At 36.3% G+C, this 13,070-nt stretch overlaps 1 protein-coding gene across 10 annotated transcripts in view; it reads right to left on the bottom strand.

Annotated features, from left to right (window-relative positions):
- LOC100010026 (ras GTPase-activating-like protein IQGAP2) overlaps positions 1–13,070 on the bottom strand; it is a 270,208-nt gene that overhangs the window by 84,207 nt on the left and 172,931 nt on the right. For all 10 annotated transcript variants that reach the window (XR_008917926.1, XR_008917925.1, XR_008917924.1 and 7 more), the window contains 5 exons: positions 12,531–12,701; positions 6,652–6,735; positions 4,738–4,806; positions 3,831–3,900; positions 2,287–2,495 (listed from right to left, as the gene is read on the bottom strand). Coding sequence is in view for 5 of the 10 variants with exons in the window: in XM_056824762.1 (XP_056680740.1) it covers positions 2,287–2,495; positions 3,831–3,900; positions 4,738–4,806; positions 6,652–6,735; positions 12,531–12,701 (603 nt within the window). In the remaining 5 variants the exon portion in view is untranslated. The remainder of the gene's footprint in view (positions 1–2,286; positions 2,496–3,830; positions 3,901–4,737; positions 4,807–6,651; positions 6,736–12,530; positions 12,702–13,070) is intronic.

The raw sequence follows: 13,070 nt of genomic DNA, 5'->3' as shown, positions 1-13,070 counted from the left end.
CTTTTGAACTATTTCCCACTTTTCTTGCCAGAAGGCTTCCATCTCTTTGATAAGCTCCAATTTAAGTCCTTCAAGAGCTTGTGAACAATTTCCATTTTGGGGGGAAGGTTTTGGTGCATTTATTTGGATTTCCTCTTCTATTTCCTCTGTAGCTTGGGCTTCTCCTCTGTAAAAATTATCCAGGGTCAATCCCTTCTTCTTGTTTTTCTTGGTGTTGGGAAGTTGTTGTTCCTGGGCACTATTTGCCATCACTGTGGTGGCTTTTCCTTCCCTTTTCAGTCAGAAATTTGAGTGAGATGGGCAGGTGCCCCTCACTCGCTCCAGAGGTGCCCCTCACTTGCTCCAGAGGTGCCCTTTGCTCACTCACTGATTCTAGCGCATTGCTGGTTCTGGCTCTGGCTCCATAGGTGGGGTGGGGGAGGGCGGATCAGCTCGTGTTTTGGTGGGAGCTTTTTCACCCCCTTATGGTGTGGAAATGCCCAAATCCCACGTACCGTTGGTGCTGCTCCCTACTGTAGAGTCTCTTTGTTTCTATGAATTTGGTTTTTTGTTTTTTTTTTGGCTTTTTGAGGTAGTCTGTATCAGTAGGTGGCGGGGAGAGGAAGAGTTCTGAGTCTAGACTGCTGCCATGTTTACCCAGAAGTCTTCCAAACCTTTATAAAGATCTGACAGTCTACCACGAGTGGATTTCCTAAGAGGTCTCAAGTATTTGAACTATTTACAGTTTTGCAACTAAGCCTCTCTTAGGCAGTAAAACATTTCCTGTTTATATATTCATGAAAATATGAAAACTTCTTTGGGGTTTAGAAATAACAAGAGGTACTCTTTTAAAGTTCTCATTTGACTAATAAAGGTTTGAATTTTTTTTAAACCCCTACCTTCTGACTTAGAACTAAATATCAGTTCCATGGCAGAAGAGAAGTAAAGGTTAGACAATTGGGATTAAGAGACTTGTCCAGGTTCACACAGCTGAGAACATCTGAGACCAAATTTGAACCTAAGACCTCCCATCTCCAGGCCTAATTCTCTATGCACTGAGCTACTTAGCTGCCTATAATTATATTTATCATATCATATTATGCTATGTTATATTGTTGTATTATATCAATGTATTATATTTACATTATATTATATTGTAAATTTACATTGTGTTATATAATTTAATTATATTTTTAAACTCTTACTTTAAAAAAAAGTAAGTTAAAAAATGTGAAGGGCTAGGCAATTGGGGTCAAGTAATTTGCCCAGGGTCACACAAGTAAGAAGTTTTAGAGATCAGATTTGAATCTAGGTCCTTCCCTCTCTAGGCCTGGCTCTTTATCCACTGAGCCACCAAACTGCCCCATGAATCTGGTTTTGAATTTATGTATTTCTGATGCCAGGCCCAGTGCTCAATTCACTGCATCACCAACTGTTTCCATGAATCTATTAAGTAGCAGAAGTAGGATTCAAAGGAAGATTCCTTGACTCTAAATTCAGAATTTCCCCCCATATCATACAGGTGCCTCAGTGTGTTTAAAAATGGTTTTTAATACATGTACTATGGACTAATGGAAATACATTTATACATATTTAATCTGTGCCTTGTTGAGTCTCCATTTTTGGTGATGAAAATATAGTTTAATTATAGTACTTAGCAATTTGACACATTCAGTTGACTTTTTCTGAAATAGTGGAATTTATTATCTTGTCCAGACTGAAGTAGAGCAGCCATTCACAACACCCATCCTGTTGCTGTTTAGTGCAAAAGGTCTTGACCTGTTCCATTTCCAAGCAAGGCCAGTTCACCCTACTTAGGCAGCCTGGTGAATCCTCTGCTCCCAGAAGCTTACCATATTGGTACTGAAATGAGTGAGGACACTGAAAGGCTTTAGTTTAACCGTAGCACAGAAGTCCAGAGTTCCAGCAATCTACCAGCATCAGCCTCAGTAGAAATTCTGGGGCTGTGCCATGACTCCCAGCATTCCAATATACTTTCATGGGATTTTGGGAATAATGGGACAGATTATATGAAACTATAGCTCTCTTGGAAAATCCAGAACATATGGAACATAGAAGGGTCATGGCCTGGATAATTATAAGAATGTTTTCCAAAGCAATGATTACGCACAGAACTGAAACTATGCTCTTCCATTTATTATAAAACACAAATAAATGAACCTTGAACAATTCACTCTGAGTTCTAAATGGGTTTAACTGAGCAGCTGCACTGTGTTTGTGTGCATGTGTATATAGCTTCCCTATACACACCTTTACTAGCCAAGATTCACGGAAAATCCCACTGACCTGTAGAGTAATCCTGTTTTTTACCAACAGTCCAATCTTAATGTCCATCAAGTTCAGGTCTTTTTCCAGTGCTTGATTAGCCTTGATTTTGGAAATTACTTCCTGTCTTAAATTCTCTAATTCTAGTTCTTCCTGGAGACCTTTTTCACTTGGGTTCAACAGATGAGAAAACTTGCACAGAGCAGACATAGGAGGATATTTTTCATTCACTGTAAGGAAAGGAGAATGCACACATTGTTTTTATTTGTTTTCATGGTCCCAATGACTATAAGTGGGAAAACCAGATCTTGATTGTTTGAACTTAAAACCCTATCTTAAGCAATGTATTGAGTCTGCTGTTTGACCCTTTGCTTCTTTTTAAATCCAGACTAAGGAAAATAAGCAGAAGCAATAAAGAGATGGATCTTCAAAACAAATACAAATGAAGACATAATCAAACCGTATAAGGAGTAGAACTCAAAAGAAAATCTTAAAATTTAAACTATTGACTTCTTAATTAAACACAGTATTAAGCATGTTTTCATATATGTATTACTAACAAAAAATTAACAATGCATTTGCAATTAAAAATAAACGATGTATTGTTATTTGTTTTTTATATGTGAGAGTAAATGGACATGTTATTCTTATTTTATTGCTGTTATTGCTTCATAGAGGTCTTTTTGCATTTCTTTGTAATTCTTTCTATTAGCATGGTTTAGTTGTGTGTAATGGGTGTTAAGTTCCTAGTAATAAAAATATAGTTTTAAAAGAAATACTCCTGATCATTAATATCACTTTTCCTCTCTTTCTAATGATGGCCTTTTATCTTAGGATCGTAACCTTAGGAGCAAGAAGAAAACCTTAGAGATTTCAATCCAATGCCCTTTCATTTTATTGATAAGTAAACCAAAGGTCTAGAAAACTGAGGTGACTCATCCAAACAAGGTCTTATGTACAGCCTTGCCATCCCACTCTCTCCATTTCCACACTGCACACCAGGTTCTTCCTAACCCCAGCAGTGTTTACTTTCAACAACACAGGTCAGCCAGATGGCTGATAAAAGAGAGAATGAATGCAGAGGTGGACAATCTCTAAGCTCATATATCTTTCAGAATAACTCTGACTCTTCAACTCAAACTGAATATATAAAAAGAGTATTAAATCTGTCTAGAAAAATGAAATGTATTTTCCCTTATAAAAATGAATATAAAAGAATTACACTATGGTTTTTCTTTTTCTTTTTTAAGCTCTTACCTTCCTTCTTAGAATCAATACTGTATATTGGTATAATGGCAGAAAAGCAATAAGGGCTAGGGAATGGGGTTGTGTCTAAGGCCAGATTTGAGCCCAGAACCTCCCATCTCTGGGCCTGGCTCTCAATCCACTGAGCTATCTGCCCCTCCTCCCCCAGTTTATTTTTCACATGAGCACCAGTGATGACACACACCAGTCAGTTCTGAGATAAGTGCCTACTCTTGGAACAATAGGTTGAATAGGAATAATTGGATAACTCAATTTGTGCTTAGGAATTCATGCTCTATTTCCAGAGTGATTCAGCTTACTCAGTGCATTGTAGTCTCTTCTAGTTTGGTATCTTCTTATACAGGCTTGAATTTTCACGATTGCAGCAAGCTGGAAAAATGTGAGAAAAGTCACAATCTAGAAAAAGTCAAATCCTCAGTATTACAAGTTACCAATAATTTTAACACCCCCAAATTTGAAATAAGTGATACCTGGACAGTGACTGGCTGAGATTTTAATTTTCCCTGTCTAGGAATTCTCTAAGCAAAAGAACAGTGTAAATGAGATTAAAGAGGAAATGCTCAAATTGCTAAAGAATTATTTAAAGACTTCAGTATACTGTTGGCATGTGAATGTGACACTAATTACAAATGTATCTATTTATTAAAAGACTTGCCTCTCCTAATGCTTACAACCTTCTCCAGGGAAGTGTATTTAAAAAAAAAAAAACACTTATTAGGTAGTTACAGTTGAAGATCATACAATCTCAAATCTTTAAAATGCCTATACACACACATTTAGGGTTTCACAAGCAAAGTCTGGCTTTCCCTTGAAGGAGTCCAGATTTGTGTGATTTCATTCTATGTAAATAATGCCATATTTATATAATATGTAATCAGAAAAGGAAATGGAGCAGTCATGCATCAAGGTTAAAGGATAACAGAGAGACAGTCCAATTACTGCACTGGTCCCCAGCTGAGGGAGACCTAGAAGAAGTGGTCCCAAATATTGGGCAAAAGGATTCATGGGAGAACATGGATAAGAATCCCATAAAGGTTAAGAATGTGCAGGTGTGTTGACCTCTGTACCAATGCAGGGTGTACCTCTATCAAGAGGATCATGGATTTATTGAGGCGTTTAGGTCTAGTCATATCTATGATATAATGAAATTTGCTAAACAAGATGATTCTTTTTATCAGTCATAAGGAGGAAAAAAGTTTCTCTTACATGGCCATAGAAAAAATGTCTTCGTGTAACAAAATCCTTTTTTCTTTCTGACATTCTGAAGGATTGAAGCTAAAAAGAGATAAAACAGAAAACTGAAGAAAACTTCATGTGCTTTTTCTTAAAATTAATACTAATATCTTATATGACATCAAGACAATTACATTATTTGAAAAATAAGATTTATTTCTCCCACAACTTTTGATGTATTATTTCTAAGGCATACAAAAACACTTAAGTGTTACTCTTTTTTCCCCATAATTTCTAGGGAACAGGTGGGAAGAAGCCATCCTAACTGCAAGGAATTTAAAAGGAGACAGGGAAATTTCCAAGAGAGCAAGAGATTTGTCTGAAGCTACAGTAAGTCAGAGACTTAATCTGACTACATAACAGCCCTCTCTCTAAGCCTGGGTTTGTTTAAAAGGGCCAGCTATGCTACTTTCAGCTCTTTCTAAATAAGAGAGGTGCCTTGATTCATAAGAGAATACCAACATTCAGATTTTTATCCAATAATTTTCTGAGAGGACAGATAAGGTCTCTGTATGTATTCTTGGTTTGATTGAATATCTATGTCCACAACAAACTCAGATCAGTTCATTGTCTCTTCCAAAGAAATTATGTACTTCTATTTTTCACCCCATCTATCTTTCTCACCTATTCAATAGATTATTTTTATTTTGCTCCTGTTAGCTATTTGTGCATTCTGTCCCTGAGCTATTTGTCCTGTCTCTATTAAATTATTAGAAATCAGGAAGGCTATTTCCACTGTAGCCTTCTCTTCTCTTAGAATTAGGGTGCCCTTCATCTAATCAATACATTAATAGTGTTTGAGTAAATGAAGAGAACTTTTGTAACACCATATTGGAAAATGTGAAGAAGAAACTCATAAATCAGCTTTTTTTCTTTGTTGCTGGATGATCATTTCAGAAAGTTTGGAACTAAAACTGAAATAACCAATAATCAATTTACCACCAAAGATTTATTAAGTGCTTATGCTATACCAGGCATTGTATTAAATGTAGAGAATTAAAAAATAAAAAGCAAAAACAGTTTCTGCCTTTGAGGACTGGCAGTTCTAATAGGAAGATAGCATATAAACCTCTATCTATCCAAACTTCTATCAATCTATAAAGGTACAAAGAAGATACATACAGAAAAAAATGGAAAGTAATCTCAGAGTGGAAGGAATCAGCACCAGTAGCTGATTGGGAAGATGATGATTGCATTACTTGAGTTATATCTTGAAGTCAGGGATGTTAAGTGAAGAGACCATTCCAGAGAAGGAGAGATTAGGAAGGATGAAGAGACCTTTGACAATTAAGAAGATATCAATAGTAACTTCGGAGAGAGAAGTTTCAGCTGAGTTAAGAAGCCAGAGGTCAGGTTCAAGGATGTGAGCTGAAAAGGAGATGAAAAAAGCAGAAGGAGAAGACAACTAGTAGTGATGGTAGGTTCTAGTGATAATTTTGTCAAGATGAGTGGAGACATGGAAGAGTTTTTAGGTAGCAGATAAAGAGCAAATAGATAGGGAAGGATAAAAGATTAGATAAAGAAGGGGGATAGCAGTGGGAATGTTGGAGGAGATTGGGAGAGGATAGAGGGGTGGAGGTTGGTAAGAAGACAGTCCATCTATTGATCAGAGTCTAGTATGGCAGAGAATATGAAAGAGGATATTGAGGGAAGTGAAATGAGAATGGGAAAAAAGAGAGCCCTTGACAAATGGCTTTTTGGGGTTAATGATGAAGTAAGGTTCTCATCTAACCGGCCTGGGGCTGTATTGGGAGACTTGTGGAGAGGAGAGAAGACTTGGAATATGTGCTGTGGTGAGTGGACTAGGGAATCATTTAGAGAGGAGCAAAAAGGTTGGCCTGCTGCACTTGGGACCCAGATGATACATAAAATATGAAAGAGTCTTACCTCAGTAATAGAAGAAACATTATCAGTATAAATACGCTTCCTCTCAAGGAAAAGTTTCCGTTGTCTATAGCCCCTCCAGAAAGCCTATATAAAAATGAAAAAATATAGTTCATATTTATTTGCAATGAAGTTATTGATACTTTAAAGAAAGAAAAGAAAAACGAGTGAATTCTTTCAGGAAGTATTTGGGGGAAATCGACATTAGAATATCAATGTGGGATTTTCTCATTTCATGATTTCAGGCAAACTTCTGGTTTCTAGTAATGAATGGGCTTTGGTAGAGTGGCAAACACTAAAGTGAACTGGTAATACTTTCTTGAAGTTTAACAAAGAGCAGGGAAATATTAGTCTAAATCTGCCCCCAGTAAGTCCAATGAAAGGAAGTCATTAGAATCTTTACTCAATGAAATTAAAAACACTGCAATCTAGATGGCTTCTTTAAATGACCAAGGGTTGACTCAGAATGACAACAAATAAATAGCTTTACCTCAAAAGATGGTCAATTTATTATAACCCCAAAAGAAAAATAAATCATGCTACTAAAATGTCACTCTTCAAATTGGGGCACAGAAAACAGGAAAAACACAGTAGTTAGCATGTTCCATCAGTAGTTTATTGGCTTTCCATATCCTTTTAAGAAGTGCTCATGGCCAGAACACTTAATAAATGGGTACTTCATACATGTGCTCCAACAACCTTCACACCTTCAAAATGAACTTGATCCATAGGAGGTTATGTTGTATAGTCAATGAACTACTGAATTGGGAGTGTGATCCATTTCTTGATTTTGGGTTCCATGTGACCAAAGAGAGATCTCAATATGATATAGCCTTTGAATCCATTAGAACCAATGAGAAGGTGGCAAGTATTAGTATCCTTTTTCTTTTTCATGATAAATAAAACACCCTGTTTATAAGAGATCATGGGAAACTATTCCAGAATATCAAAGATATTATTCTGAAAAGTTAATAAAGAGAAATTATATACAACTCTAAAAAAAAGAAAAAATAGGAAAAGAGGTATGCAAAGGTAGTCACACCCACTAAATTTGCATATAATACACATTCAATAACCCCGAATTCCCTGTTCCCTAACAAGATCTCTTTTAACTCTCAATGTTAAAACAAAGACTTTTTTTTTGCAGCATTTCTTAAATGGGAAGAGAAGTGGAAGCTTGAGTCTCATGCTTGACAAATTTCTAGAATGAAATATTAAAAGAGTCATGCTGTGTGACCCTGGGCAAGTCACTTAACTCTCATTGCCTTATCCTTACCACTCTTCTGCTTAGGAATCAATACATAGGACTGATTTTAAGATGGAAGGTAAAGGCTTAAAAAGAGAGTGATCACTAGATGAGAGGACAGATTTAAGATCTCTCCTTTTTCACCTGTTGACGTATTTGTTACCCATTCTTTAAAGCCTGTATAGGCAGCATAATAGCTTTGAGGTCAGGGAGACTTGGGTTAAAATTGTGCTTAGGACACTGACTAGCTGAATGACTCTGGGGCAAATCACTTAATCCTGCTTGTTTCAGTTTCTTCATCTGCAAAATGAGCTGGAGAAGGCAAATGGCAGGTTTTTTCAGTAGCAGAAATCTTGACTATTTTATTTCTAGATTGAAGTCTGAGCTACATAAATATGCATCAAGTTAGAAAATATACTCAGGACCTTTTAGCTTCAGGCTACCCCTTCCCAAATCCATATTCTATTTCTTGAATGATTGGTGGATCCTAGAGTAGCCTAGAAGTATTATGGAAAAGAAAGTGAGGAGGAATAAAAGATGAAACAAGGAACTAAGCAAGACAACCTAGTTAATAACTTGTGGACTGAGAAAATACTCCAAATGAAGGATAGCCTAAAAATCAAATGTGTAATTTCATTATAACCCAAAGAGGCTAAAGGCCAGAGTAGTTTGTCAGGTATAGAAAATGACAACTTGTCTAACACTGACCTCTTTTCCTTAATCAAAAGGCAAAATGAATTGGGTCCCTGGTGAAGCTTGTACAAGATGAGGAAGTAGATACAGTTATACTCTTATCAAACCTATCTAAGAAAGTAGGCTCATTTAAAGTCAAACTGTCTGTCATTTTCATTACAGATAGGGGCCAACACAAATAAGTAGGCTGCAATCTATGTAGATGAAATTCCTACACTGGGAGTCTTCAATGCTGAGGAATCTACCAGTTCTTTAAGTGTTTTGATTAGAGCCCGATTCAAATGTCACTATCTCCCTGAATTTCTTCTATGATCTCACTGTAATTTACCACTTTCCTCTTTGGATCTCACACTCTACTTGTGGGAAAACAGATATAGTATGACTATTGGTGGAATTTTAAATTGGTACAAAACAATTTGGAGAGCAATTTGAAATTATGTGCAAAAATTTACCAACTTGTGGATATCTTCTGACCCACCAAATATTACGAGGCCCAATTCTCAAATAAATCAGAGAAAGAGGAAAAGGACTCACATATTAAAAGGATTTGTAGCAGCTTTTTTTTTTTTTGTAGCCAGGAAGTGGAAATAAAGGAATTATCCATCATTCAATCAATAAACATTTATTAAGCACTTATTATGTATTAGGCACTGTGTTTAAGTGCTATTGTGAAATGGATGAATAAATGATGGTGTACGTTATCAAATACAATTATACGTTAAGAAGTGATAAAAAGAAAAATTTCTGAGAAGGCTAAGAAGCTAAGAAGGCTTATGGAAAATAATTGTATAATGCAAAGTGAGCAGATCCAGAACAATGTAAATTGTTAATAACAATAGCAATGTAAAAATACAATAGAATAAAAATAATAGTGCAAAGAGGAGCCCCTTTGGAAGATGTAAGATTTCTGATAAATACAATGGATGACTAAATGCCTTAGAATCAATACTGTCTAATGGTTCCAAGGCAGAAGAGTTATGAGGGAGAGTCAATGGGGGTGAAGTGACTGGCCTAGGGTCACACAGGTAGGAAGTATCTTAAGGCCAGATTTGAACCTAGGACCTCCTGTCTTTAGGACTGGTTCTTAATCCACTGAGCTACCCAAGCTGCCCACTGTTTTATTGTTTCTTGTACACTCATCAACTCATTAGCTTCTACTTGCCCGATTCTAATTTTTAAGAAATTGTTTCCTTCAGTGAAATGTTTAAACCTTTTTCTTTTTTGCTAATTCTCTTTTTAAGGAGTTATTTTATTTGATGTATTTTTGTACATATTTCCACATGTTTTTGCTCCTTTAACAAACAGTTGATTCTTTTTTCATTATTTTCTTGTATCACTCTCATTTTTCCCTAATATTTCTACCTCTTTTACTTATTTGTGAAACAACATAACTTTATTTGATTCTCATAACAATACTGTTACTATTTTTAATTTTAAAAATTAATAAAATTTATTTACAAGCATTTCAGTTCCTCCCTTCCCTTCCCATATCAAAGAAAAAATTATCTGGCAAACAGATATATATCTTTGGATTATACTTTCCATGTCTCCATTTTCCAGTCTATTCTTTGGAGGTAGCATTTGCAATCTCTTATTTATTTTTGAAATCTTTCTTAAGCTCTTCCAAGAATTTCTTTTGGTCCTGATGTCAATTCTCATTTTTCTTTGAGGCTTCATATGTAGCCTCTTCTGAGTTTGTATTTTGATCTTCCCTGTCACCAGAGTAATTTTGTATGGTCAGTTTCTTTTATTTTGTTGTTTGTATATTTTCCCATCCAATTTCATAACTTTTAACTTTATGTTAAATTTAAGTTTTGCTCCTGTGGTGGAGAGGGCACTGTCCCGAGTGTCTTGTGCTGGGCATGCGTAACCAAATGGCTGGGCTTTTCCATGGCATGTGATTCACTGCTGGCTGGCTCCAATGGTACCTGCACTGGAATGCACTCCCCTCTAACTCAGTGAAACACACTTTCCTTGCTGACCATTCTAAGTTGTCTTGGTCTGAAAAATTGTTTCATCTCATCTTTTTTTATTCTATGTATAGCGAACCGACCTGTGGTTCCAATATGGTTTATTTGTGGGTGGTGACCTGAGAAGGAGAATGGAGGCTAGAGGAATCTGGATGTGAGATAGATAAGGCAGTCAGAGGAAGAAATGCAGGAATAAGGACTCAGAGACCACAAGTTAAAACACCTGGGGACAAGCGAGCTCTGTAGAAAGAGAAAACGAGTGGAGAAATTATAAGTATGAGGACCAAGAGAACCTGCTTGGAGCAGAGGACTCCGGGACATCCCCCATGAACCACATGGCCAAGAGATTAATGGGAGATGTGCGGGGCAGCTGCTCTGCATAAGTCAGTCAGACATGAGGAACATAATAGGCCACAGCAAGATCAAGGTTGTAAGAGGCAAGAGGGAGAGCGAGGGCTGTGAGAGCAAGAGGTGTAAGAGAAGAGAAGAGAAGGCTCGCACATGTTCCCCAGCCTTTATTGGGGACCTTCGGAATGTCAAGTGGGAGGCGATTAATCAATACGTGACATGATATAGGTTTTTACATTGGTAGCATTGACAATGACCGAATCACAGAGGAGGAGATTAATCCAATTAGAAATCTCCAATTGCAAATGAATGTAGTCCCGAGCCAGGGCAGCATGGCTGTCAACGCCCAGCCCAGGAATTTGCCTGTCCTTTGCTAGTCCTTTGGACTGTCCCTTTCCATACAATGAACATTAGGAGATCTGACCATGTGTCTGGTAAATGAATATACAGGATACAATATCTGCATCAATCATACTTCCAAGATGCAAAGATGCCTGGTATGCTACACTACCATTTTGGAATTCATTTTGAAGCACTGTTTTATAGTTGTTTAGAGGCAAATTCAAAAGAGCTCAGGAAAGTTCTGGCCTTACTCCACCATCATGACTGCCTTCCCCTTTGTTTCTTTAAGAAGAAAAAAAGGCTTAGAGTTGTCTTTAGGTCTTTTCTCTGTCTTTAGGGCAATGCCTAAGTGTCTGATACATTCAGAACAGAAGAGCATCTGACTAATCTCTGTATTCTAGTTGTTGCTCCCAAAGGAAAAGATATTTAATAGTCAATGAAGAAAAGCAACAGAAATGTAATCAAAGTGCATTATAGAAAATGAAGATTAATTTCATACTGCTATCAGTTTTTAGGCAAGAAAGATTGAATTTAAATAAATCTTTTTGTATTGCTAATATCCCTAGATGTAAAGGAAGAGTGTATGACCCTTTTTAAATAGCAAAGGGATGGGTGATAGCTAGAATACAGAATTATATTTTTATGTTTCAGGGATGCTGATTTCAATAATTTATTCAAATAAAAACACAAACTAGGGAAAACCAGTATCCTTTTGATAAGGAAGAAGATGACACTGTAAGGCAAGGAATAGTAGAGACTTTTGGATGATAGCATTATGGAATGAGAACTGGAGGGAATAAGAGATATTGGTCTATTTTTCTTTCCTTCCCCATTTTCACAAATTATGAAACTGTTGCCAGAAGTTAAATAACTTTCTCAAGATCCCAAAGGTTAATATAAGCAGTAGGGTCAGAATAAGCATATATCTTCTGGCTCCAAATATAGTACCCATTACATTATACCAAGCTACAAACTTTAGGAATGGAGGAGGAGTTTTTGTCTTGATATGAAAGATGATAATACTGCTTGACCTAAGTTTTTCTTCTCATCAGAGGGCAGAGAATATGTACTATCCTTTTACCCACTGGCAAATTCAAGGTCCCAAATACCAGTGAATATTAGTGGATAACTTATCTGTTGACATTTGGGGATATCCAAATGTAAAATCTTCTAAACATCATTAACAAAGGAAAAAGATATTAATTTGTCTAGAAGATTTGATTATCACAAGAAAAACATCACAACACTGATGATAAATTTTTGCTGTTAATTAGCACCCATACCTGTATTTTGATCACAAAAGGCTCTTTTTTCGACAGGAAATTTTTTCGCTCTTCAAACTGTTTTTTAATCTGGGCCACCAAAGGATCCTTAGCCATTTGAGGTATAATAACTTCATAGGGAGACCACATTAGCTCCAAAATGTAATGAGATGTAAGGTCCTCAACGATAGTCTAGTGAGACATTTTTACAGTTATACTTAATGAAAATTTAAATAAAATGCAATATTTCATAACTTTTACCTCAATTATTATAGACTCTTCTTTGGTTATCTTCAAGAGAAATAGAGTGTCTAACTATTCCACCTTACACCCCTTTAGAAATGGAAAGACAGGCATTTTTCTGGGCTGCCTTAAATGGAGTTCTTCTCAAAGACAGGGTTGACTGATGGTTCTCTTGAAGTACTTTGTAGAAATATGATCTTGAGATTCTCTGATTATAATTTCTTATGCTCTACTTTATTCTTGAAATTACCTAAGGTTTTATTCTTTCACATGTCCTCTTCTATCTTATCCTCTACCATTACTTTCACCTTAGCAATT

Source organism: Monodelphis domestica, chromosome 3 (assembly GCF_027887165.1).
Source record: "Monodelphis domestica isolate mMonDom1 chromosome 3, mMonDom1.pri, whole genome shotgun sequence".
NCBI classification, from domain to species: Eukaryota; Metazoa; Chordata; class Mammalia; order Didelphimorphia; family Didelphidae; genus Monodelphis; species Monodelphis domestica.
The sequence above is the reverse complement of the archived record's forward strand: the minus strand, read 5'-3'. Positions and strand labels throughout refer to the sequence as shown.